This window comes from Haliaeetus albicilla, chromosome 6 (genome assembly GCF_947461875.1).
Source record: "Haliaeetus albicilla chromosome 6, bHalAlb1.1, whole genome shotgun sequence".
NCBI lineage: Eukaryota > Metazoa > Chordata > Aves > Accipitriformes > Accipitridae > Haliaeetus > Haliaeetus albicilla.
This window is the reverse complement of record NC_091488.1, coordinates 9008660-9034054: the sequence shown is the minus strand read 5'-3', so window position 1 is coordinate 9034054 and position 25395 is coordinate 9008660. Positions and strand designations below refer to the sequence as shown.

The 25395-nt window shown below is 48.8% G+C and overlaps 1 protein-coding gene across 7 annotated transcripts in view; it reads left to right on the top strand.

Annotated features, from left to right (window-relative positions):
- Positions 1–16903, top strand: part of BCOR (BCL6 corepressor) — an 82638-nt gene extending 65735 nt beyond the window's left edge. For all 7 annotated transcript variants that reach the window (XM_069784943.1, XM_069784947.1, XM_069784944.1 and 4 more), the window contains 6 exons: positions 12–281; positions 5824–5990; positions 12857–13002; positions 14199–14276; positions 14486–14636; positions 15783–16903. In XM_069784943.1, coding sequence (XP_069641044.1) covers positions 12–281; positions 5824–5990; positions 12857–13002; positions 14199–14276; positions 14486–14636; positions 15783–16077 — 1107 coding nt within the window. In that variant the 3' untranslated portion in view covers positions 16078–16903. The remainder of the gene's footprint in view (positions 1–11; positions 282–5823; positions 5991–12856; positions 13003–14198; positions 14277–14485; positions 14637–15782) is intronic.
- Positions 16904–25395: the final 8492 nt, after the last annotated feature.

Sequence of the window (25395 nt, the reverse complement as noted above, 5' to 3'; positions counted from 1 at the left end):
GGTTTTGACAGGTCACGGTAACGAGGAAAGTCAGGAAGCGACCCGAACCCACTTCAGACTGCGACTCCTCGCCAGCCAAGTCGTACGAGCAGAAGCCGTACGATCGCCTGCAGCAGACTCCCTCATTACTACCCGTCTCACAGCCCTCGCAGCTGCCGATCGCGAGCCCCCCTCCGGAGACCACCCCGAGCCGACCCATGCCGCCCGAAGCGCGGAGGCTTATTGTCAATAAGAACGCCGGGGAAACGCTGCTGCAGCGGGCGGCGCGCCTGGGCTACGAGGTAAGGGGTCCCTCAATGCCCCACGATGCTTTTTTTTTTTTTTTTTTAATATTTCGGAAGTTAAAACCCTCTTTCCAGTTTCACAGATGGAAATTTTGCGAAGCAGCAGCTTTGAGTTTGGTCATTGAAATTTGCAGCCCCCCCCTTCCCCTGCTTGCGTTCCCTTCCCCGGTGCGTGGGGTCTGGGGGCAGGTCGCTGCGGGGACGAGTGCCCACCGCTGCTGGGTCAGCTGGCGAGGACGCAGGGTGAGCGGCATCCTGCGGGAACGAGCAAAGGGTAAAGTTTTATTGGTAACCCTCGTTTCCGTTTAAATATAAACCATCTGCAAACAGAATGAATTTTTTTTTTTAAAGTAGTCTTTATGGTGATCTTTAACGAGCTGTACGATTTTTGCTTTTGTTATTTGTGAAGAGCGGGGAGTTTAGGAGAAGGGTGGGTTTTTTTTTTGTTCTTTTCTCCAAGGAGTATCTGGTATGTGACACAGGATGTAGCGCTTGGAGTGTCCTCTTGCACGATCAGATGCATCGTAGGAGCACTTTGCATGCTTTATGCTCGGAGTCTGGAGCTGCTCGGCGTAGCTGGAACAATGTTGTCTAATGAAACAGCCCCCCCGTTGCTACAAAAATCGGAAACTGATGAATCCCCCTAGCTCTGCTGTTTTGAAGCACGCTTTTATTGGGGAAATACAGGCACGTGGGCACGAGCGCCGTCGTCGCTCAGCCTCGGATCTCGCGAAGAGGTGTTCCGTTGCGGAGAGCGATCGCCGCCTTCGGCGCGGCTTCGGCGGCGAGAAAACCGCTTGGACCTCAGAGGTGGGCTCGAGCCCCGCGCTGGAAGGTGGCATCAGCCCGGGCCCAGGTGGAGCCTGCCCAGCTTCAGGGGTTTGTTGAAACCTCGAAATGCCTTTTGTATAGCTGGAGAGCTTTGTGTGGAGAGAGGCCTTCTACAGCTCTGGAAGGCAGGGTTTGTTGGAAAGGTTTTGTTTACCCTAGACAAAGGCTTCTTCTAACCCAGGGCACTTCAGCTCTAGCTAGGAGGAGGAGAAGTGGTTGTTACAACGTTGCTATGGTAATCCCCGTAATTTAAATGATTTAATTTCCTACGGACTTAAAATTTCCTATGGAACCAGTATCAAAATGTGTTGTAGCACGTGCTCCAAGCTATCCCTGTGTATTCTTTCCTGTGCGGTGTCTGGGTGAGAACACTTGGGCACTTTGCTTTCTGTGCCCGGTGTGCTCCGCGGAGCGCTGCTCGATGAGAGCGGCTCCGAAACTTCCTGATGGGCTGAGGTCTTGCTCAAGCAGGGACCGAGGACTCTCTGTTTGCTTTGCTGATAGTGGGAGCTCTCTGCACCATTGGTCCTTAGCGGGCTGGTTGCAGAAAGTGGGGATGCTCGGGCTCGCCAAGGTGGGGGTCCTGGGGCAACCCTGTGTGCTCACCGTGCCTTCCCATCCTCGGGGATTTGATTTCCTGACTTGAATTCACCCAAAAGTTCAAGTGAACACCACGTTTTTTAATAGGCTTAAATATTCCGATCATTTGACTTGGTTGTTCGGCCGGCGTTGACAGCGCAGGGTCCCGTCGTTGGCGGAGCGCAGGATCCGGCATCGTCTGTGTCTTTCAAGGCTCAGAGCGGTGGGTGGCTGCGCCGGCGTGTCGGGGCTTCGTTTGGGCTGTGGTGAGCTGTGATAGTTTGGTCAGCCGTGGAAGCTCTGTAGCTGTGGTGTTTTTCTTGCTAGCGACCAGACTACTGCAGTTAGTAGAGAGCTGAATTTCCTCTGTCTCCAGAAAAATTAGAGTGGTCAAGAAGTTACAAATCCCTCTCTTTACTACCAAAAAAAAAAAAAAAAAAAAAATTTCTCGATGGGTCAAGGTAATTTGCTGGTCTGTGACCTGTGGCAGCTGCACACGTCTGTTTTCCGCCGTCCCCATTAGCGGGGCAGCAGCTTTTGGTGGCTGCCGCGCGATGGCCGGCGGCTGATGCTGAAGTGGAAGCGCTGGAAGCTCTTGGGGCACGTGGGGGCTTCTCGGAGCTGCCGCGGTGGCAGCCGGCAGCCCCGTGGCCCCTCGCCAGCCCGACGGCAGCGGAGGCGAATCGAGTCTGCGCCGCCGGGGCCGTGGCTTACAAAAAAGGGACGCCGAGTGCCGGCGCGGGACTTGGAGCTGGAAGCGGCTGGTGCCACAGGGCACCGTCAGGGATGCTGTACGGGGGTAGAACAGCACCAGCAGCTCTGCCCTGAGACCCAGCGAGCTCCTGCCTGCCCTTGGCACCCTCTCTGCCTTTGCAGCAGGGATGCCCTGCGGCCGTGGGGAGATGCCACCCCAAACCCAGAGGCAGCGCTGGCACCTTTGGCGTGCAGAGATGCTGGTGAGCTGTATATATCGCTCCTGGACCCACAGGGAACCCAAATGCTGCTAGCTCGGGTGCCTCTGCCCCGCTCTCGATTGCACAGTATGGATGTGCCCCAGATGGCTGCGGGGAGGGGGACGTACACGCGGTTATGATTTTGGGTGTGAAAGCTGACCTGGGAGTGAAACGTTGAAGGACAAATGCGGCTTACGTCTGGTCAGATAAATTGCAGGGCCGCAGCCAGCAAGGCTACTTAAAGACAGTGTGGCAAATGGTCTTTGGCTCTGGAAATCCAGAGCAAAATCCTAAGCAAAACCCTGCCGAAGCTGGTGGGAAGCTTTGCCTTTTCTTTGCGAGGCTTCTGCACCCGGCCTCGCTTCATCAGGATGTTAGCAACCCATCCCAGTGTATGGATGCTCTTGAATCCATGCTGTTTTTCCCATTTGAAACAAATGACTTGAGATAATAGTAGTCTTAAAACTGTAATTTACTTTTTGTGAAGGGGGAATTATAGGGAGCGTAAAGTCTTTTTGGGAAAAAAATTACAAAAGGCTTGCGTAATGAATTTGATGGGAGAGGAAACACGGGCTGTCTTTGTGCTGCTTGTTGCTTTTTGGTGTGTGTCTGGAGTTGGAAAGTTCTCTGGTGAATTTGGGATTAAATCCTGCCTGGGAAGGCAGTGAAATTGGAGGAATGTGTGGTGTGTGATAGGGGTGGGGGAAAGATGTTTTTTGTTTCCAGGGGGTTTAAACACTCATGCAGACAGGGCTCATCCAGCCAAGGGGAGAGGGTTTGCCCTGGGGATGCCTCACACGAGGGTCCCTGGCACAGCTCCCCTGGGGGTCCCGCACCCCACCGGGGACGAGCATCACTTCTGGGGTTTGGCACGGTGCTGCAGGGAAGCATTACAGCTTATAACACCTCGCCAAGGGCCCCGTTTCGAGGTTGGGTGGAGGGGAATAGTGCTTCTCGGTGGCAGCGTGCGTGCCCAGGGCATGGGGGGATGCACGGGGGGGTGCTGACCCCTTCCCTTGGAAAAGGGGCAGGAGCTGCTGGAGAGGAGCAGACGGTGGGAGAGACTAGAGCGAAGGGCACCTTTTTGAAGGCGAGGATGGAGCGTGCCTATTTGCATGCACCTTTTAACGTTGCTGTTTGCGATTTGGCTAACGAAACTGCAGGCAGCAGGAGCGGCAGCGGCACGGATCTTGCCGGTGACATGCTAGCTTGACTCTTTGGATTAACTGCGAGTGATTTTCAGATTGCTGGTTTAAATAGAGCGCCTGAACAGACATTAAATTGCCCCGTGGCACTTTCACAGCCTTTCTCTAACGCTTGCGAGAGATGCTTATGAAACCAAAAGTGTGTTTGTGGCACCACATGTTCCTGTATTCGGCAGTGATGGCTAATTTTTTTGTAAATTGAATAAATCATGTTAAAAAAAGTTAATGAGGCATTTAATTAATTAACAATGTAGAGTTTTATGGTCTTTATGGTTACATTTTGTGGTTAATGACATTCTTCTTATAGCCTCTTAACACAGAATTGCCCGACAAAATTAGCCTTTTCGTCCAGTAGTAGGTATTCCGCCCTAGGACGAGCCTTTCCTTTTTACAAAAATAGATGAAAGGTCTTTTATTTTGAGTTGCAGAATCTATTTTAAATGGTAACTGCATGCTAAAAGTGGAGCCGAATACGGCAGCTGCTTCTCCTACCTATATCCATCTGCTAATTTGCCTGGCGGGGTGGTCTGGTTTTGAAGGAAAATTCATACCTCCAGGGTATAATTTTGCACAGCCCTTTCTTACGGGCTTGAGAGAGTGCAGGGTAAAGAGCATCCGTTCTGGACCGGTTTTTGGCGTTTGGGCTGATGAGCAGGAACATTAAGAGCCCCTGTTCGGTGAGAGGGGACTGTGGGGATCCCAGGTTAAACCGGTGGTTGCATCAGGTGTAGGTGGTGGACCGCTCCGTCCCGGCGGCAGATGATGGGATGCTCTGGTGCCTGGGACGGCAGCTCGTTAGCTCCCCGCTTTAGCCTGGTTAGTGAGGGCCTGCTAAAAGAGCAGGTTCATGCTGTATCCTGGATACCAGCTCTCGGGTCAGGTATACCCAGAACACAGATTATTGCAGGCTTTCCGGTAGATTTTGAAACGGGAAGAATAAATGCATCGCACCTGGCGGTTGTTTTTATTTTCTTGTTTTGGCAAAGCAAACACGTGCCCCCTCCGCGCCGTGTCTGGCTTTGCGAACGATGTCACTCAGCCTTCGAGAGGAGCAAATGCAAAATTAATGGCTTGCCACTAATCTGGGAATGTGGGGGCTATTTTATACATACAGCATCACTTAGAAATGTGTGGGGTTTTTTCTTTGCATCTGACACAAATTGAGGAAGACTCGCACCATCCTAAATTTTTGGTTGAGTGATGGAGCAGTCATTGTTTCAAGGCCTCACAGCAACGCAGAGCCGAGCCTGGCCTAGGCTCTCGACCGTGGTATATTTGACTGCAAGATGAATTGTGTTAAATTCACATGGCTTCCCACGGCGCTGGGCTCGTTATTGGAACCTGGCGCCTGGCTTTAGTTCGGCGTGCAGAAAACCAGGGTGGGTGAAAATGGGATTTCCCCGATCTTGATAGAGCCGGGCTTTTTTTTTGTTTGCAGATAGCAAACCGTCCTTTGTGTGTCTTAAATGTGTTTTGTTTCGGGTCATGCGCTTTTTCTTTTTAAAATCAAACTGACGTCGGCTGTGCTGCTGTTGTGCTTGCAGAATTTTCTGCTAAAAAATGCAGATGTAAGAGTAAAAACCTTCCTGCTAGCTTTATGCATGGAAGTTTTGAGAAGTGGAAAGCTGTGAGTTTTGGCTGCGAAACTTGCACGTTCCCCCTCTGCGACCATTCCTGACGTTGGGGGCTGCGGGAAGGTCCCCGCGGGGCGCTGAGCTCTCGGTGCCGCTTTGCCCAAGCCAGTCTGCTCGTGGGAAGTCGCGGTCTCTGCTGTCTCTCCTGAATAAACCCAAGTTGCAACAGCTCTCCCTTTTCCTTTTGAGTGACCCATCTCGAAGAGGGTAACTTAGACATGTCGTAGGGATTTTGTGTTTAGCCCTTTCCCCCCCGCTTCTCCTTCGGGAAGAGAAATCTGTGCATCTCCGTAGCAAGAAATAACTCGATGTATCTGTTTTTCCTCCTCTTTTCCAGGAAGTGGTTCTGTATTGTCTGGAAAACAAAGTGTGTGATGTGAATCATCGTGACAACGCGGGTTACTGCGCCCTGCATGAGGCCTGTGCCAGAGGCTGGCTGAGCATCGTGCGGCATCTCCTCGAGTACGGGGCTGACGTCAACTGCAGCGCGCAGGATGGAACCAGGTTAGCGGCATCGGCTGGTCCCCACCACGGACCCGGCGGTGGTTTCATTGGCCACGATGGTGGGAGGAAGCACCCCTTCCCTCCGTCTTTACGCCTCTCCTTTACCCTCCCCTTGTTCCCCCTCCTCATCCGGCATGAACCCCCCAAAGCCGGCAACGCTGCTGCCAAGGTCCCGCTGCACGGTGTCCTCCGTATTTTGCTGGTCCTTAGGCAGGAACGTGCAGGACTCGGTGACCTCCTCCGCTCTCCGGTTAATAAATTGGTGGGGGCACGCTTTTGGTGTGACTCGAGTTCAGTGTAAATTTTTTTTTTTCCTCCTTCTGGGAATTTTAATAAGTTGGGCTTTGTTTTTTGTTTGTTTTTTTTTAAAAGAGTTTGTGAAATTGCCAGCTGCAGGGCAGGAAGGAGTGATACTTGAGCTGCAGCCTTGTTCGTACGCGCTCCGGGTCCTTTGAGTTGTGCCAAGAGTGGGCTTTGCCTTGTTCGCAGGGTTACTTTTAAGAGCACTTCAGGCTTTTGCAGTGATTGGGTGTGCGAGTCCTATATGTGCTATATCACAATGTTGTTTTGCTGAACTGTTAAAACTATCTGCTCATTTGATATTTTGGATTTATTTTTTTTATCCCGAATTAGCCTTTTTGAGTTTCCTTCACAGAATAGTAGGGATGCTTAGTTCCTGTGCTCGCAGAATAGATAGTGAGCTTTTCTATTTTGCTTTATGGAGATAGCAATGCTGCTCTGCACCTTTTTTAAGCTTCTTGTGCATCTCCTAAAGTACCTCTTTGACCACCTCTGCAGGGCTGACCTTGGGGTAACTTCTCAGCATATGCAGAGCACTATCCAGTCTATGCATTTTGGCGACAGGTTGCTTTGTATTCTTTGAAGCTCCTGCAGCTTCTTATCTTAAATGGTTTATCGAATTCACTATCACCTTCCAAATAGCCAGGGAGGTAAAATTAACATAACTAAGAGTCTGCTTCTTTTGTTTTTAAGCCCTTTATTTATTAACTTGGGAAGGGAGGAGTCAGGAAAACAAAAGTCCCGAGAGGTCTGGTTAGGATGGTCCATTAGAAGTTAATGATGGTGAGTCGTTATTGGCCCATCAGGGCCCAAAGGAAACGTTTCTGGAGAAACATTGAAACGCTGGCTGGATTGTCGGATTCCTTCTCCATCTCCCACTTCTTTGTAAGAAATCTCAGCTCTCTAGGCTGACAAACAGCCCCGCATTTTCTGCTGTCTCCAGCTTTAGTACGTGACCTATGCAACAGTGGCGAGTTGCCATAAAAAGAATCCTAAATTATTTTTGTCTCACTTGCTGGAATAACCTATATAGAAAATTAACCCCAGCAAGTTTCTGACCAGTCTTAATCACCCACCACTTCAGAGTCCACCTTTGATTTTGGTTCACAGATGGAGCTGATTTTCAAGAAAAAAACTTGGCTTGTGTACTCTGAAAAGTTGTTTTGGGGAATGAACGTTTTAGAAATGAACATAATAATAATCTGATCATGGACGGTAATGTCAGAACTCAGCTTGCGGTTCCCTTTCTTTCCCGATGACAGACTTACGTTTTGTTTGAAAAGGTGTCGAACAGACAATGTGAATCCAAAACACATCTAATATACAGATGAAACATGGTCTACCTGCCCTGAGTTGGGCAGGGCAGAGAGCAGAAGCTTCTGCAAGGAACTTCTGATCAGTGTTATCCACTGCCTTTTAGTAGGGCCAGGTATTCATAGGACAAATCCCGTTTCTCTCTTGAAGCCTTAGTGAGTTTTTCTCCTTTAACTTTTACGAGGAAAGAAGTGTCAGTCTTCCTCAACTGTGTTGCTTGGAAAGATACTAAAATATTAAACCCAAAAAACTCCAGACAAACCCACCATCAAAGACTTCTCCCCTCCTCTGCTTTTTTAACTACACTGAATATGCCTTATTGCCCCCTCTGCCACCTCACAAGCCCACTAGCCAAAGATATTTTTGGTCATGCAGGAAGCTCCCAAGTCTCCAGGCAGTAACAGTGGATGTGTTTAGTTCTGTTCAGCCAGTTAACGTAAATCTGCACGGAGGAGTGATGTAACCGCACGAGCTGTGATGTAACCGCGTACGCTGCGTTTGTTCGTGTGGCAGCCTGGCGTGTCGCTTGGATCCCAGCTGCCTGAAGCTTCAGTCTGCGTTACTTGCTGCTTGCGGCCTCGGTGGTCAGCTTTTTGGAGGATATTCTGAAAAGGTGATATGGCTTCAGTCTGAACAAAATCTCCGTAAGAACCTGAAGGATGTAGGAAAGTTCTGCAAAGTCTGTGCATCTGTCCTCTCAGTCCTGTCCGAAGTGCTGCAGGTGCTCTGGTCAATGTGGTGGTTTTGCATGCCTGTGTTTAATTTTCAAAGCAAAGCAAAAACCTGAGCCTCTTGCTTTGGTGTTGCCTTTTACGTACCTACGCAGCCAGTCTGTCGTGAGTTCCGTAGATAAGGTAGGCTTTCAGCCGCTGGTTCCTGATGCTATCAGAAATCTTGGTGAAGCCAAAACCAAATGAAGTGCCGCCCGACTGTAGTGGCCCGCTGCTGCCTGCAGCACACGATGTCCCTCTGTCTGCCCTATTCACAGCACATCTGGCTGGGCTAACTATGGTGGTCTTCTGTGTTTTTCCCCTTAAACTCTATGCTGATCGTGGCTCTCCAAATGCAGCGCCTGCAGACCCTGAATACACAAGCACTCCGCTGCCGAATTAGTGGCTAATCAAAGATTATTGTAGAACGGGGCGAGATCTTTTAAGACCTGTCTCAGAGGTGCCACAGTCACTAAGGGCTCTTAATCGTCTTACCTATAAATAATAATAGACCGTGCTTAAGAGGTGAGCGCTTTCCTTCCCTGACAGGACCCCAGTAAGTGCAGTAGCTGAACAAGGGGCATTCCACGACCGGTGCCTGACATGAGCAAGGATAGTTGCCGGTGTATTTGGCCTTATCTCCTTGTTCTTCTCTTACCTCCGCAGCGCGACCTAGCTGAACCGGCATCGCTTCAAAAACAAAGCCGCATGCCAAAAATACAGGCATCTCCCGCCTGTTAGCGAGACCTCTCCGTTGCTTCAGAGTTCGCTCGCTAGGCTCGCTCTCCACAGCCAGTTTTGCTTTATGCTTCTCGCTGGCAGCTGATGAGCTCAGCCTTTTTTATTTTTTCCCTGGGAGGACCATGCCAAGATGGCTCTCTTCCTGTGTCCTTTCAGCTGGTCTTGGCAGAGCGATACCCTCCAGCAGATAATTGCGTTAAAGAAGAGGCAGCCAGCGTAGCTGCCCTCCTGCAACTTGTGCTTTGCCTCTTCCGTGGGGCAGCATTGCATAATAGAGTAGATGGAAGTATAAATAAAATGCCAAGATACAGTATTGCTTCGTGAGTTATGAGACCTCTTATTGCAGCGAGGAAAGTTCTGATGGTGCCTGAAAGGCTGAGAGCAAACCCTGACTGGTCTAAATAGTTTATAATTTTGGTGGTGGAATGATAAACCCCCAGTGAAATGTTTTCGTAACTCTAGTAGCAGTAAAAATAGTAGGAAGAATTCGACAGTACACAAGAGAGGGTTGAGATGTGTGTCTTCTGTAGGATATTGCAGCTCTCGAATGTCCCCAGATCCTTCTGGGGCATTTTGAAGAGTTTGTTTTAGAAACAAGCTATACTACCATTAACTGTACCATTAGGGATAGAGAGTGTTTTATTTCCATGATGCTCAGGGCGGAAAAGATTATATGGGCAAAGCAGCCCAGGAGAGGACTCCCAAGAATCTTATTTTCACATCTGAAAAAGTTGCCGACTCCAGTAGTCACTTTTACATCCTACAAAGAGGATGGCTAAGCTCTGCCAAGACTGAAAAATACTCCCTCTTCTGCTGGCCCTGGTGGGAGAAGCAAATGAGTAGCTGTGCCTTTGCATGGTCCCGCTCGTGAGCTTGCCAAGAAGCTGTGCTAGCCAGTAAAAGAGTCTGTCAGCGCTCCGTTATTGCCTTTTTCCCCCTGCCTTATCTATGGGGAATCTCCTTTTTTCCCCCCTCCCCACCAGTGTTTTTTTTCCTTCCTTCGCTTCCTTCTGTTTATTGTTCTTCCACGCGGCTTTACTGCGCCTTTCCTTCCCCTTGCCTCTATAAAATCCCCTCTTGTGCTCTGGGCGGCCTCTGTGTGCTCTGGCAGGCATCAGAGATGGGTCTGCCTGCTCCCCTGCCTGCTCCCCTGCCTGCTCCCCTGCCTCTGCCCCTCTCTGCACCACTGCACCAGGCTGGGTGACCCGTAGAAAAGGAGAGGGGTCCCATCCCGCGGTTACAGCCCATGCACCGCTATTTTTCCTTCCTGGGGAATACCCAGGCGCCCTTTAATAAACTCGTCTGTGTGTTGTTAAATTGATTGAAACACTGGGCGGTGATTTAGATGCTGTTTTTAATAAGTTAAGGGATCATCTTGAATTCATTACTGCTTCAAAAGCCACTTAGGTAAGTCGGTTTAAAAAAAAAAACAAACAAGAAAACCCACAAACCAATAAACCCACAACACTCTCCACCCCCCCTCCAAAATCAGAAAATCCTAATTTTAAAATAAAATGGAAAACAGTTCAAATTAAAGACTCCAGTAAAATGAGGCAGTGGGGGAGAAAAAGCGTCCCCAGCATTTGGCGGCAGCCGTAACTCTCATCTGTTCCCGGTGCCTGTTGCCAGACTTTCAGCCAAGGATGCTTCATGCCCGGTGGGGGACAGGAGGGTTTGCAGCAAGGCTGACCTTTCCCGCTGTAGATGCTCAGAGTGTCGTGACCCGACAGCTCCGACCTCAGATGCTTGCTGACAGACAGAAACACCCGATACTTCTTCAGCCTCTATGTCAGCAGCCCTATTATTTGTTACCTCCTGTGTTGTATCGCCTGGGATGTTTCGCGCTGGCCAGATCCTGGATGCGCTGGGTGCTGCGTAGGCACGTGGTGCTGTGCAGAACTGCGTTGTAGGTGGAGGTGGGAGGCTGAGGCTTGCGGGGGACCCTGGGAATGCTGGCTTTTGCAGCACCGTCTGTCTCAAGGGCGTCAGATAGTTTCAGTTTTAAGTTAGAGACTTCCCTGGGAAATGGAGAAGGGATATCCTGACCCTTTGCAAGTGATCCTCGTGGACCTCTCTGGTCTTGAAATTTGGAAGTGGCTTTCCAAAGGGCGGCGCGTCAGGCTTTGGAGGTGTGCGCGTCTTGCTCTCTCTGGTGCCAGGGCTCTGAGGGGTGGCACGAGGTGGGTTGAGGACTGTGCTCAGCAGCTCGGGGATCACCTGCTTGTCGGCTGTGTTGGTGGCTTGGGGTGTGCAGGAGGCAGGCAGCGCCGGGTGAGCCCTCTCTCCATAGGGAACGAGCCGCAAACACTCCCAAGTGCACCTCCTCGTGTCAGTATGGCACGCATATGCCAAAACCAAACCTGCGTACAGCTTTCCAGCAAGATGGGGGCAAGCTGGAGTGCTTCACGTGGGGCGGATGTTAATCACCCTAAATCACAGCCTACTGGAAAGTACTTGGAGTAAACACACCGGGAACATACTTCTTTTTGAGGTGGGTCAGCGTCCTGCTCTCACCAGCCGCGCTACGTGATGGATGGGGAAACGGCGGTGTGCCTTCCTCTTCTGACTGGTTTGATCTGCCTCTTCTCTGCCCTGAGCTCACGCGGGTGCCAGCCCGTCCCAAAGCGGTGGTGACATAGAGGAGACATTGCCTCCTTACAGAGGGAGTTTCAGCCATGGTTTTTAGCCGAGTGTCGCTTGGGAGATGGGTAGACGGAGTTGAGGGGATTGCTTGTCTGTGCTTCCAGGTGACTTCTCCTCGTAACGTCATTCTGAAAGCTTTCCAGGAAGGCAGTACGTGATCCTAGTTAAAGTCCTTCCTTACTTCTCTTGCCTTTTAATACATCTGTTTGAGAGCTTGAAAGCGTTGTTGGGGGGCAGCGGTGTTGACAGCCTAAAGGAGGAGGTGTGTAGAGTTGAGCTGAACTGCCGCGATCACTGGCAGTTCATCTGCTCATCGCCGTCTGAGGAAAAGATGGGATTTTAACACATCTTCATTAGTCTGAGGGGTAATACGTTCTACTTCCAGACAACTCGCCGTTACGTATAATCAATTTTAAAAGCAAAAGTTAATGCGATTTATAATTAGCGATAAGGAATTCTAGACCTGGAATTGCAGGCATGTGTATTAATGAATAATCCTTCTGTAGGCTCACAAAGTCTATGTCTGAGGTTGTATAGATTGCTCATGCTGCGTAAAATGCGTTAACTTCTGGGTGGACTGAACTTAAAATAACATGTTTTTCTATTCTCCGAGTAGAAGGGTTGAATTGTGCTGCAAATATATTCACAAGTACTATTTAAAGAGGATACGGCGCAGAAGTTTAATTCCCAGCAAATTTTCATAACTTATTTCTGTGTACATAATTTAGGAGCTTCGGGTAACTGATTTCTGTGCTTGCCCAGAGGCAGGCTGAATGAGCCCTTACTCCACAACACGCTGTTAAATTGGCAGAGATTTGGAACGGTAGAGTGACTTGCAGCAAAATGATGTTTGTGAGGCTTCATGCAAACTCCTGCTTTCTGTTACGGCGGTGTAATTATTTTACTGGCCCTCGAAATACGTACAGCAATGAATAGACGTAACAGAAATATCTGCCCTGAGCAGTCTGACTGTGAAAAGACAAGAGGGGAGGGGATGATGTGCAAGTAAAACTGACAATGAGATGATTGGCAGCTGTATTAATAGTGTTATTTGCTATAAATAACTTTGATCTCAAGTCAGAAGTTTCTTTTCAAACACCTTTGTTTAATACGATTGAGTCAAAATGTAACACCGTGATCTTTTTTATTTCTCCCTAGACCAATCCACGATGCGGTTGAAAACGATCACTTGGAAATTGTCCGCCTGTTACTGTCCTACGGTGCTGATCCAACGCTTGCGACCTACTCTGGGAGGACCATTGTGAAAATGACCCACAGCGAGCTCATGGAGACCTTCCTCACAGGTCTGTGGCCACGTTGTGTGGGGCTTTGCCGGTCGTGGCAAATGGGGGGACGTTCCCTGGCCCCCCAAAGTCCCTGCTGACTGGCAGGGATGGCTCCACGCCAAGGAGCCTTAGGGTAGGCTGCAGGAGCTCCCTCTCTGCCTGCAAAAACCCAGCGGCTGCAGGTGGGAAGCATAGCCATGCATGGGGGCTCCTTCTAATTGAAACTCTTAATAAGTCGTAAAGATTATGCCACTATCAGATTTGATAGGTAGGTGGGAGGTCAGTGGGCTGTTGCGGTGCCTTCAGTTTTCTGCTTGAAATGAAAATAAGAAACTTGCCAAATCGAATAGCTGTTAAACATAATCATGTTTTCTCATGGTCTTGCTTTTTGTCCTTCTAGTACTTGTCTTTTTGCAAGTTCTGCCTCATTTTATATCTGAAATGCTCTAAAACTGTATTAAAGGCTCTTGTCTTTAAACACATCCATGTTCTAACATGGTTTTAGGTTTTTTTCCCTGTTAGTTTTGAGTAAAGACACTTGCATTCCCTAATAACTTAACCTCTGAAAATGTTTGCAGTGTTCATAGTCAACAAGTTTATGTACTCATCCACTTAACTGTTTAATTGGTGCAGTGTAGAAAGTGCATAGGTGTATTGGGATTCCAGTAAAGTCCAGTATCTTGGACTTCTTAACATCTTGAATCCCAGTATCTTTTCATCAACTCAACTAGCAGATCCCCCAAATGATGTCTGTAGAAAAGAATTACATCTTCTGAACGTATCTGTGTGGAAAAACCTTTTCTATCAGTTTCTTTGGGGCAACTGTTTCACCCTCCGGTTGGTGTCCAGAATAACTGTGCAGGCTAAAAAGTGTAGTACATCCCTATCTTTCACAAAAATAAAATGCCGCTCTCAGTTTCTGAAGCTTAAGGTGGGGTCTGTCCCTGTTAGACCTTGGGTGATTATGTGATGCGGTGGGTCATTACTTGAGTTGATGGGAGAAAGGATGTGGGAGAAAAGTGAATTCCAGGAATACTTGCGAGAATGGTGTGTATATGCTGTTGTTTGTAGCAAGTGCATCAGGAATACGGTGTGGGTTTTTTTGGTGGAAGGTATGGAGGATGCATAGTGAGACTGTATGACACATGGTCTGCTAAACGTGCCAGCTTTTTATTCTCATCAGTATGTTTTTGTTGTTGTTTTTTCCTCTCCAGAGTATTTAACTGACCTGCAAGGTCGAAGTGTTGATGACCCTGGTTTGTACTGGGATTTCTATGGCAGCTCTGTGTGCGGTGAGCAAATGTTACCCTTTATTTCTTTGTATGTGGAGACTTTCAAAACATGCGGCACGTGGGGGTGGGGGCTGTTTTGTTTTTGTGGTAGAGGAAGCTAGGAAGGAAGCAAACTGATTTTATTTACAGATCACGTTACTGGAAGAAAAAGCAAGACCTGCAACAGTCTCTTCAATGCTGACTTGGCACCTTTATTCAATTTTATTTAGATCCAAAAGATGAATCTGGATTTGACATCTTGGCAAATCCTCCTGGCCCAGGTGATGAAGATGAAGATGGCTTTAGCGATGTGCTTGAATTCGAGTTTTCGGATGAGCCTCCCTTGCCGTGTTACAACATTCAAGTGTGTCTCTCTCAGGGGTAAGAACAAATACAGAGCTTGGGGTAAAAATAGCTGAGACGATCTGCTTGGGATGGCAGCAGTTTGTGTCTGTGGGGAAATACATTTGCATTTATCTAACGTAAATGAAAGAGCAATACCGTTAACTGCCAGGCTTTTTAGAAATAAGCTAATAGGAGGTGAGAGGGGGAAAGGCTGACTTGTCGGGGCTGTGTTTTGAGTGCCGTACACCTGAGCTGAACAAGTGACATTTGAACACAGATTCCTTCCCTCATCACAGGCATCTTGGTATAACATCTCAAAACACAAGTGCTTCTAGCACTTAAATTTGGATATTGTGTTTGTAAGGTGTTCTTGGTTTTATTTAGTGGGCTTGTCTGTTTTGCTGAGTGGGCGGGCTTTTGTGAATGATGAAATGACACCGTTACTACTGTTCTAGACTTTGCAGCAAAACTGGTTTAAAGCCCTGAATCATATCAAACAAATAAACACCTTGCAGAAGGTACTATGATAGTTAATAATAAACAAAGACCTGGAAAATTTTATCATCTCTTATATTCAAGATACAAATTAGCTTCATAAAGAGCTACCGTTCGTCATTTGCACCAGTTTTGATGACAGCCGTGGGAAAAATAGTTTTAAATATTAATCATGCGGGAGTGTGGGTTTTAGCATGTTTTTTATTATTTGGGTGATGGATATAACTTAAGTTCTCTGAAGTGGACAAGTACAAAGATTGAATTAAAAAAATCGTATTCTTCATCTGAGAAAAACCCCTCTGTTGACTTGTATTTAGTATTGGCATCTCTGGCAGTCAGAGGTGCTGACATTTCTGATGATAACTCTAGGCCATTTCCCAACTTGCTGAATGGGAGTTGGGCTCAGCCGGGCGAACCTTTAACCATGTGAGCGGCCGTAGGCTCCAGTGCCCCTCCATGCCTGGTCCCCCTCCTTCCCCAAAGCTGCGGGCAGCGGTACTATGAGTAAATACGTACGCGCCTGCACCTCTGCTATATTTGGCCCCCTGGGTATGGCCTTGATTTCAGGGGGGTTGTTTGCGCGGGTACGGCCAGGGAGGGTTTGTCACACAGCGATACAGTGGAGAGGCAAGAAGCCCGTTGACTTAATGTCGGTTATTGGAGCCTCTTTCTTCTTCGCTTCCACAGACCACGAAACTGGCTTTTGCTCTCAGACGTGGTGAAGAGGCTAAAAATGTCATCTCGCATCTTCCGCTGCAACTTCCCCAATCTGGAAGTTGTCACCATCACGGAGGCAGAGTTTTACAAACAGACTTCCCTCAGCCAGTTGTTCTCTTGCGCTACGGACCTTGAAGCTTTTAACCCGGAGAGCAAAGAGCTGTTGGACTTGGTAGAGTTTACAAGTGAACTCAAGACTTTGCTCGGCTCCTCGTTTCACTGGTTGCATCCGCACGAGGATCCTCCCTTCGACATCCTCTGGTGAACCATCAGGCCATTTAATGTACAGTGCTCTATACAGTTACTTCTTTATGTATATGTGTTCAAATGCAATTGTTTCTGTAAAGAAAGGACACTATTAAATATGAAAATATCTTTCCTTTATATAAGAGATCTGAATTCCAGTTGGATGGATTTTGGAAGAATTTTTTTTTAACTTCAATCAGTTTTTACAAAATTGTTATATAATGTTTCTTTAAATGCACACAGGCTTTGGGATAAGTTTGTTATTACTCGGAACACATTTTTTTTTTAAAGAACACACCCACACATTGACTTTGTTTCATACAAAGCACTGATTACACAGAACATACTTTTTCTAGGTGATGTGATCAAAGTCGTGTGGCTTGTTTGGGAGATAGAATTCGGTAAGGCACTTGGTGATATTATTTTTGTTTTTTTGTTTACAGAATTACCTGCTTTGGCCAGGTAAGCACTATTGAATATAATTCAATAGTTTGTAATATAAATTAAACCATATCCATACGCATCAACTAATTGTAAGAACTTTTATATCCTAATTTAAAAGCTGTGAAATTTAGTTTTCACACATCAAACCGGATTGTTTATATATGTTTAAACATTTTATGCTCTTTATTTAAAGAAGACTTTGAACTATTTTTTCTGTACCTTGTAAAATATTGAAAAACTAACATATGTTGAAGTTGCTTGAAACTGTACATAAACTAAATTTTCTGAATTGTGTGTTTATGTTTGAGATCTGTGTTTTAACTTTGTAAGTAAATCTCCTGCCTTTGTATTTATATTTTACAAAAATTTTCTTAAAGGCAATAAAACTGTTGAGAAATGAAGGGGCTAAAGTGACTCCCATTAATTCCGTGCCTGGTTGCGAAATGAGCTCCGACTCATTAACGTTTATGAAAGGAGGCTCCGCGTGCGGTTCCTGAAGCGGAGCAGAGCTGGCACAGGTGCCGGCGAGCAGCTGATGAAGTCTGAGGTAGAATCTGCATTGGCTTTCTAAATTCAAAGTTACAAGAAAACATCGGGCGGGCGCCTTTTGTAGGACAGAGGTTTCAAAGCGGTATTCACAATACTTTCTGCATCGCCTTTTAGTTAAAGAATTGTGAATAGGTTCAATTATTTTCCCTCCTTTGTCATCGTTTTAAGTTGAATTGACTGAATTCTCTTTTCAGTGGTGTCTGCAGAGGGGAGGAAAATAGTACCATGGTAAATGCTTTAGTTTTAATGTGGAGCATTAAAGCTAGGAGCGCACTTTGGGGGGGATCTAAAGGGACGGTGACCAGAATGTCACTTTTACACAGCTTGGGAACTTGCATCTAAGAGGCTAGGCTCCCTGGGCTTGGGCAGGCCCTCTCTTACGGGTCTGGGTCTGCTCTTCCCCTTCGGGAAAGAAGTTCTTGCTGTGAACCCAAACTCTTGAGTTTTGCTTTGGGGCTGTTCTTAACAGTCGTATGTCCTGCGATAGCCAAATGCTTCAGCTGACATGTTTAAATGGCGCTGCTCTTCTGAGGGGGGCCAGGACACCCACCAGAAGGGTCTCGAGCAGAGCACCTGGTCCATCTGAGAAAAGCATCTGGGAAAAAGTTTCTCTGTCTGGAGCAGTGAGGCTCAGAGGCTTCGATCAATGGACAGTGTGCCGCAGGGTTAAATCTTTGCTCTTGCAGGAGCTTAAGAAAGGGTGTGAAGTGAATTGCCCTCGCCCTGAAGGTAAGGGAGAATGATGCCTCATTCCTGAAGGTGTCCCAGAGGGGAAGACAGCAGAGCTGATGCCTCTCCTGGTGTGTTGCCATCTAGTCTTTTGCCAGATGTTTGTATTGTGTGGCTTACAGTGGGACTGCTTCTGGGGGTAAGGTGGTTTTGTAGCTGAGCCAAGAGGCAAGAGAGGAGCCCGACAGCTGTCCGCTGCTGGCAGCTGAAGTCCCATTTCTGCACGGGACAGGAAATTTTTAGTCCTAGTACAACCACCACCATCTTTCTCCAGACTTTGGATAAAGATGATGATGGTCTCTCCCGTACGGCTTAAACGCGCACCCTGGGTTTCCTTTTAAGCCAGCCCCCAGCTTTGCAAGGAACTGAAACGGAGACATCCCTCCTCTCCAGTGCTGGCTGCTTTTACCCCCCGATTTTCCCAGAAAGCAGAGGTGGGCCAGAAAAACTAAGGCAAGAGAGAATGTTAAAAGCAGTTGTTACAGACACCTTTATCTGATCAGCTGCGTAACGCTTGGATGGTTTGAGCTGAGCATAAATCAGCTTCGTACCACTTCCAGGGGTGCGTGGCAGACACCTCACTTCTGGCCGTGCCCTGCAGGCAAAACAGAAGATTGACGCGGATTCCTCTTTTGGCCAGCTCCTCCTCAAATGGTCCTGAGCACGTGCTCCCCAAACATCTCCGCTTAGTCAGCTTTCCACTATCTCCACCCAGTACAGTTGGGCCTTCTCCATGCTGGCGCTCGCATCTGTGCTCCAATACAGTAACAGCCTCATGCTGTGGTAATGCAAGCGCGTGCCTGTCCCGGGGCCCGTCTGCGCTCTAAAAATAGGGCCGTGGTGGGGAACACCTGATCGCAGTGCTGTCTCTTGACATAACACAACCGTTTTATCTTCTAGGATGTGCTCTTTTAAAGGGACTTCGCTGTGCGAGGGTGCTTGAGAGAGCACGGAGGGTTCAGCGAAGGAGGAGGGCAGCATCCCGTGCTGCTGGGTGCGCAAGGCTGGCTTGGCTGACCCTATTCTGGGCAGTTTGGCAGAGACTGTCACGGGAGAGGCTGGCTGCACGCGTAGTTTTGCAGTAGGCAAGCCCAGGGGATAGTTACCTTGGGGAGAGGAGAGATGGCAGTGTGCCGGCAGGGAGCAAACTCGGTGACAGCGAGTGTAGGCAGGGAGTCAAAACGCAGGCTGCCTTGCCAGCATCGGGACTGGCTGGATCCTGCACGGCGCAGAGCCGGGGACTGAGCTAGCTCCAACCGGCGCGGAAGGGCAGGCTTGGTGTTCAGCATTTCAGCTTCTGGATTCACGCTGCTCTCCTTTAAAGCACTTTCCTGTGCATCCTCCGTGGGCCAAAAGAGACTCGCTTCACACTGCTGGCATTGCTCCAGGTTAATAAAAAATAAGGAAACAGAAACGCAGCCTTTGGGGATGGTAAAACCCTGCTGGTCCCGTGTCCTGCCTTTTGCAAGGTGAAAGTGCAGCGTTGATGCTGTTGGGGCCCAAGCCAAGGTGTTTCCTTGCATTTCCCCTGCTTATCACTTGGTTTTGCCTGGCTGGGAGGTTGTGCTGCCCCGTGGAGTTGTTGGAGAACCACTGGTGCAATAGGGAAAACCCCGTCTCTAGCTAGAGCAGGCAGATGAGCCTCGCTGAAGGGAGTTTCCTTTGTCAAACTTTTACTTGGTGCTGGCTGGGAAATCCCAGAAAATCCCAGACTCCAGGCTGGCTGCTGGCAGTGCTGGGAGGTTTGCCCTGAGATAAGTGATGCTGCTAAGGTCTGCAAAATACTGAACAACTCCTTTGCCTTCTTGCCTTATCCAAGAGTACTGGGTTCTGCACAATGGGGTCAGCCCTGGGAGTTTCCCATTTGGGTGATTTCTCCCTCCAGATGTTCTTCTCGTTTCCTCTGCTTTGCTGTTGTCTCCCCCTTTTGCTCTGGTGGCCTAGCTGGAGCCTTGAGCCAAAGACACCGATACAGTGAGTGGCAAGCAAGAACCAGAGGCGTTTCGTCCTTGTTTGTGCTTTTTGGGGAGCAATCTGCTAAAGGGAGAGCCCAGATGCCCGCGGGAAGGCCGACCCAGCTTCTAGTTTGCAGGATCACAGGAGCAGAATGGAAATTGTCTTAAAAACTGCTCCCAGGGGCCAAGCTCACTCCATGAATCAAAGAGTTAGAAGCTGACTCCTCCCTCCATTTCTGTGCTAAATAACAAAACTATAGATGAGACCCATCATTTGTGCATTAATATGAACAAGGTGTCAGGGAGTGGTAAATGCAGGCAGCTGCCATTCCCATGCTTTGCGGAGCTGCTGGTAAATATTCAGCATCATTTCTTCAGTTCATACAGGAAGAAGGCACACATTGCTACTTTAAACTTGTACAGATGCAAGCTAACTGAAAAAAAAAAAATTGTTTGCAGAACATCATATTTTCATTTCAGTATGGGTCCGGTGTTGGTAGGAGAGGGCTTGGCACCACTATACAAGACAGAAGAGTTGAATGCCACAGTCGTGAAGACATGTATTAGGTCTTTTCTCAATGTGCTTATTCACCATCGCATTTCTGCTAGAAGGAGGGGGAGAAGAAGAAAGCGACTGGAATCCAACAAGTTTCGCTTTGTGAGCTTGTAGCATTGTCAGGGGAAAAAAATCCCCAAACAGATCTGAAGAAGATGAAGTTCTCTTTAACTACCATGTCTAGATGTCCACACCATCTTCCCAACTATGATGCTCTTGCTAGTTCTGCATTTCACCTGTTAGTGTGCTTTGTATGGGTTCACTGTGATTGCAGAGTGAAAAGATTGTGTTCTCCTGCAAGTTAAGCGTGATGGATCATTAGGAGGAACGCTGCCTTCTACGCTTGGGGGTGAAGGCAGCACATTGCTTGTCTCTGGCTTGCCAGCCCCGAAGCAAACCTTGTCCACACCATGAGCACATTTTGCTCCAGCAGACCGATGTGACTGTAGATGGTTGCTCTCTTGAGCCAGGTATGAACCACAAATCTGCCACTAAATAGATTTTCCTTTTGTTGTCACATTAATTTGCAACTCATTAATAGTGACAGCAGTGAGGTACTGCACTGATGCAGATTTGCATATTCATGACCAACTTATTATTAAACAAATAAGATTTCCCTACCTTAGGAAGCACCCAGAGTAATGCCACATTGTGCATTATATCAGCCTGGATGTTTTATTTTCTCTTTAATATGTTAATAGATGCAAGGGGTGCTCTTTTTTTAAGTAAATGTGCATCTACAAAATAACGTAATTTAAAATATCAGAATCGTTTAAATAGTAATCCATTAGCAAACCTGCCAATAATTGAGCGGGAATACCTGTTTAATGTACAAATCAATTAATCAATTCTAACTGCTGGCTTTGTCGCCTGATGACCGTAACGCAGGCAGTACCAGCAAGGCACAACTGAGCTGCTGTACCGGCGAGGTGAGCAAGGGGCAGACAGCTGATTCCGTGTTTTATGGTTCGTTACAGTCAAATTGTTTGGTTTTCTTTGCTTTTGTTTCTCTCCCCTGCCTCCAGAGGAGTGGTGGGAGAGAAAGCGAAGACGGTGCCCAGTGCCGTACCAGCTGCCACTCTCTCATCTTACTCGCACCTCTCCGGCACAGCTGAAGGAAAGGTGGCCATCGTGGCTCCGTGGGGCCCCCCACCGCTCCCCCTTATCTCCGCTGGCAGGTGATTCCCGTGGGTACCACCTTGATACCAGCTATGGCTCAGCCCCGAGGAGGAGGAGGAGGAAGAGGAGGATGGCCTCCGGCATGGCAGGCAGGAGGTGGGCAGCGCGCTCCCACCTGGCACGGTGGGGAAGGTGGATCCCTGTGCCGAAGAAACTGGGGGGAAAAGCCCTTAGGGTTCAACAGCCACTCAAAAGCTGCAGGTAGGAGGAATGGGAGATGCGGAGCACGGGGCTGTCCTGCAGGCAGGTATTTTAGTTCACTTGCTGGTAACGGTGAGGTCCTTTGCCCACAAAGTAGCATAACTTTTTTCTATCAGGCTGTTCAAGCTTAGCCGGCATGCATATCAAAACCCTCTTTGGCTCCCTGCTGCATCCATATTTTTCATTCCTTTCTGGCTCTTTTAACAATTTGTGGGGTACTGGGCATAATTACACGTGTGGGAACCAGCTGGTTATTGCAAAGTTCCCCTCAGTCCTCAAATTAGTTTTTTCCTGGCTTGACTTTCCAGAGGCCTTTGACGGTGTTGCCTAACCGTGAGGCCAAATGCGGTTCTTACCCCATCCTGCTGTTTCCTTATGAGTCACAAGCCACCTCCTTTGAACCGCTGGTCCGTGCTCCCAGCCTCCCCAGGCTCAGGAGCTTCTGTTGCTGTCTAATTGCAAAGGGTGTACGGCCCTGAAGAGTCACAGGTAAAACTGAGGATGGTGCAACACAGCCGTAAGTCACCCCAAAGACTATATCCCTCCGGGTGCAGAGCAGGGTGAGGCTGTTTTTTAAAACCTGTATACAGCAACCTCCCAGTGCCCTTCTCCAACAGGGAATAATTTCATTTTCTGATGTGGTATCTGTCCTTACCTTCGTCTCCTCTCTCAGGTCCTAGCACACCACAATGAGGGGTGCCAGCAGGGCTGTAGCCTGATTTTCATTGCTCCGTGGCTGCAGCCATTTCCACGTGCTGAGGGTGTAGAAGGTTAAGCAACACGTGCCAGATGCTCATGATGTCAGAGACAGTGTTTAGTATTTGTAGCTGTTGAAATTTCAAGGAAAAGGCTCTGTAAAGAAAATCCTTTTCTGATATGGCATAAAACTCCTGTTTAAGTAAAGCCTATGAGAAGGCAAGTCCTGACAAGTCTCCTGAAATGAAAAGGGCAGATTATTTAACAGCTGATCAACACTAATAACCCTTGGCAAATACAGTATGCAAATTTAGCACTGGAGCAAACATGTGCCAAAGGGACTCTTCTCTAACAGCCTGGCCTGGCTGCTCTCAAACCGCCGCTGTTAATCACAGAGCCCAGCGCTGGGAGCGGGGAGACCTGGGCTGCGACTGCCACGTGTTAGGTCAGTGGTCTGTGGGTGCGCGTTGAGGAGAAGTTCTTCCACCACCACAGGAATCTAATGGGCGTTTGGTGCCTGACCGCTCGGTGGGGCCAGGCTTGGGCTCCCTTGCTGAGACGCTGAAACTGGTGGCATAAAGCACCGAGGGAACCGAAACAAATAGTTTGAAGCTGCATATCTTACCTCCCTGCCGGGACCTCTTCGGGGAAAGAGCATTTTTAAGTATCTTTGTGCTACGCCGGCCTACAAAAAAAAAAAAAAATCTCCTTTCTGAATTGGGCCAGCCCATGGGCAGAGTTAAGCACAGGATGGGAGCTGGGTGCAGAGTGGATTTCACCCTTCTGCCCCCCAGCTCCATGTCATGATGGTGACTTTGTAGCTGCCTGGCTGCCCTGGCCAATTCGGCTTCCCCAGCCCAGGGACCCGCCCTACCTGTGCTACCCACCGGCTGCTGCCAGCACCTGGGGATTTGGGACATTTTTGCTTCAGGGCCAGCTCAGCAGGGCAGAGATTGCGACAGCTACGTGATAGAGCGGGGTCCATCTCAGGGATCCCTGCTGCTGGATGGGGTGGTCCCCTCTGGAAACGTCCCCTGCTCCTCCGATGGGCTGGTTGCACTCACTAAACCAGCAGAAACCAGACCCAGAAGACCCTCGGGGTGGGGGGGATACAGGGTGGGAGAGCATCCCAGCCCCCTGCAAGGCTGTGCTGCCTGGCCGTGGGAGCAGGGCAAGGGGTCAGGGATGGGCAACGAAGCGTTGCCCTTTTGGTGGCAGTGTGGCATTACCTTGGCTCAGAAAGATGGGTGAGCGTGAGCCTCCGGAGCCTGGATGCTCAGCGCATCCACCAGCTCCCTAAGCCATTAACAGTCTAGTGACCAAAAGTGCCTGGTCCTCAGGGGGTTACCTCTCCTGAAATGGCTGTCATGCCCGAAGAACCAGCGTGCCTTTGACTACTCCTGTTTTCAAAGGCTCAGGAGTGAACTTGATTAGCAAAGTCAACAAAGAGATGCAAATACGCTGCAGCAAAAAGGTGCCTTGTTAGTCTGGGAGTCAATGCCCCGGGTAGCAAGCAACAGCTCTTGCTGTTGGGAAACATTAGAGAAGGGAGGGTGTGTTATTCTGGAGAAACCAGTGGCTCAGACCAGCTCGTGGCTCTGCGGACACAAAGCAGCGTCTCTATCTTCAAGGTTATTTAATAGTAAACAAGTGCTGTCAGGAGATAAGCAACCCACTGCTGCCCAGGCACTCGGGCTTGGGCTGTTTTGTGAGCACAGCAGGAGCCGTGGCAGGGGCAGCGCAGGCTGGAGAAATCCAGAAAGCCCCTTCCCAGGTTTATTTCTACAGCTACAGATCATCTCGAAAACGCAGCCTTGTGCTCAGCCCATGCTTGACCTGCCAGGGCTTCAAACATCCAGCTAAGTTTCTGACAACGTTACAGTCTTTCCCGCTCAGTGTTTGCCTTAACTTCACCTGTGGTAATTCTCGGTGCTCTGCGGGGCCCTCGGCATTGCTTTGGAGGCAAAGCAAGGTGAGGCAGCCCCGGAGAAGAAGGAGGAGGAGAGCAAATCTGCTCGGCAGCTGGTGCCAAATCGCAGCAGAACAGCCCCAAGGACCTTCCCATACGTGCACCCCTCTTCTGCTGCCAGTGGCTCCCAAGCGCGGAGGAATGCCGTGTCCCAGGCAGTCTGTTTGTGAAGGCGTAAGGCATTTTTAAAAATACACAATGGAGACTTCTGCAGGGCTTGGTCTTTTTGTAAAGTAAATTTATTTGACAGGTTTATTTCTTTATCAGGTATTTGTCTAACCCTGTGACACTGAGAGAGCTGATTTCCTGGTACAAATGTTAAAATGTAAACTCCCAGAGATGTGTACTGTCACAGCCAGAGTCCAAAATATCCTCAGCCTGGATTCACGTTAAGTGTCCCGGCATGACAGCTAGGGACCCCGGAGATGCTGGGTAATCTACACGGTGATCACACTGGGCCACCATGATATACAAGAGCCAGGAAAAGAGACGGCCTCAGTAAGAGGACGGGAGACAGGCTTCTGGCCGGTCCTGGCTGAGTGGCTGGTGGATTCAGGGGTTAAAACCAAGCCTTTTGCAAGTGGTGCCTCCATCAACAGAATGGGGAGATTAGAAACACCTTAAGTGCCTGAAGGTTTTGGAGCACCGCTGACTGATCAAATAAAAATACGTGAATCAAAAATCAATGTAATTTAAAGCAGATTTATTTAGAAGTTGAGATCAGGCACTAAGGGACTTACTCAAATCCCTCTAGCTTGCCATTACCCACTCCCCCCCAACAGTGCGTACTCTCTTGGGTTAGGGGAGGTGGGGGTGCAGATGTGCTGCTTCACGTTTAAATCAGACCTGGGCAGGGGGCTGGGAGCTGGGACGGGGCCTCTGGGGAGGTACCCAGGGTGAAGGAGGGACTCAGCTGCCCGCTCACCCGGCGTTGCTGCCTGGCGCTGGCCACTGACAGATGACAGCCAGACGGCAGGAGCCGGCGTGCAGCGTGGCTGCGGCATGACATGAGGTCTCAGTGCAGCCCAGCGGATCAGGGATCACAGTCAGTCCCAGCAG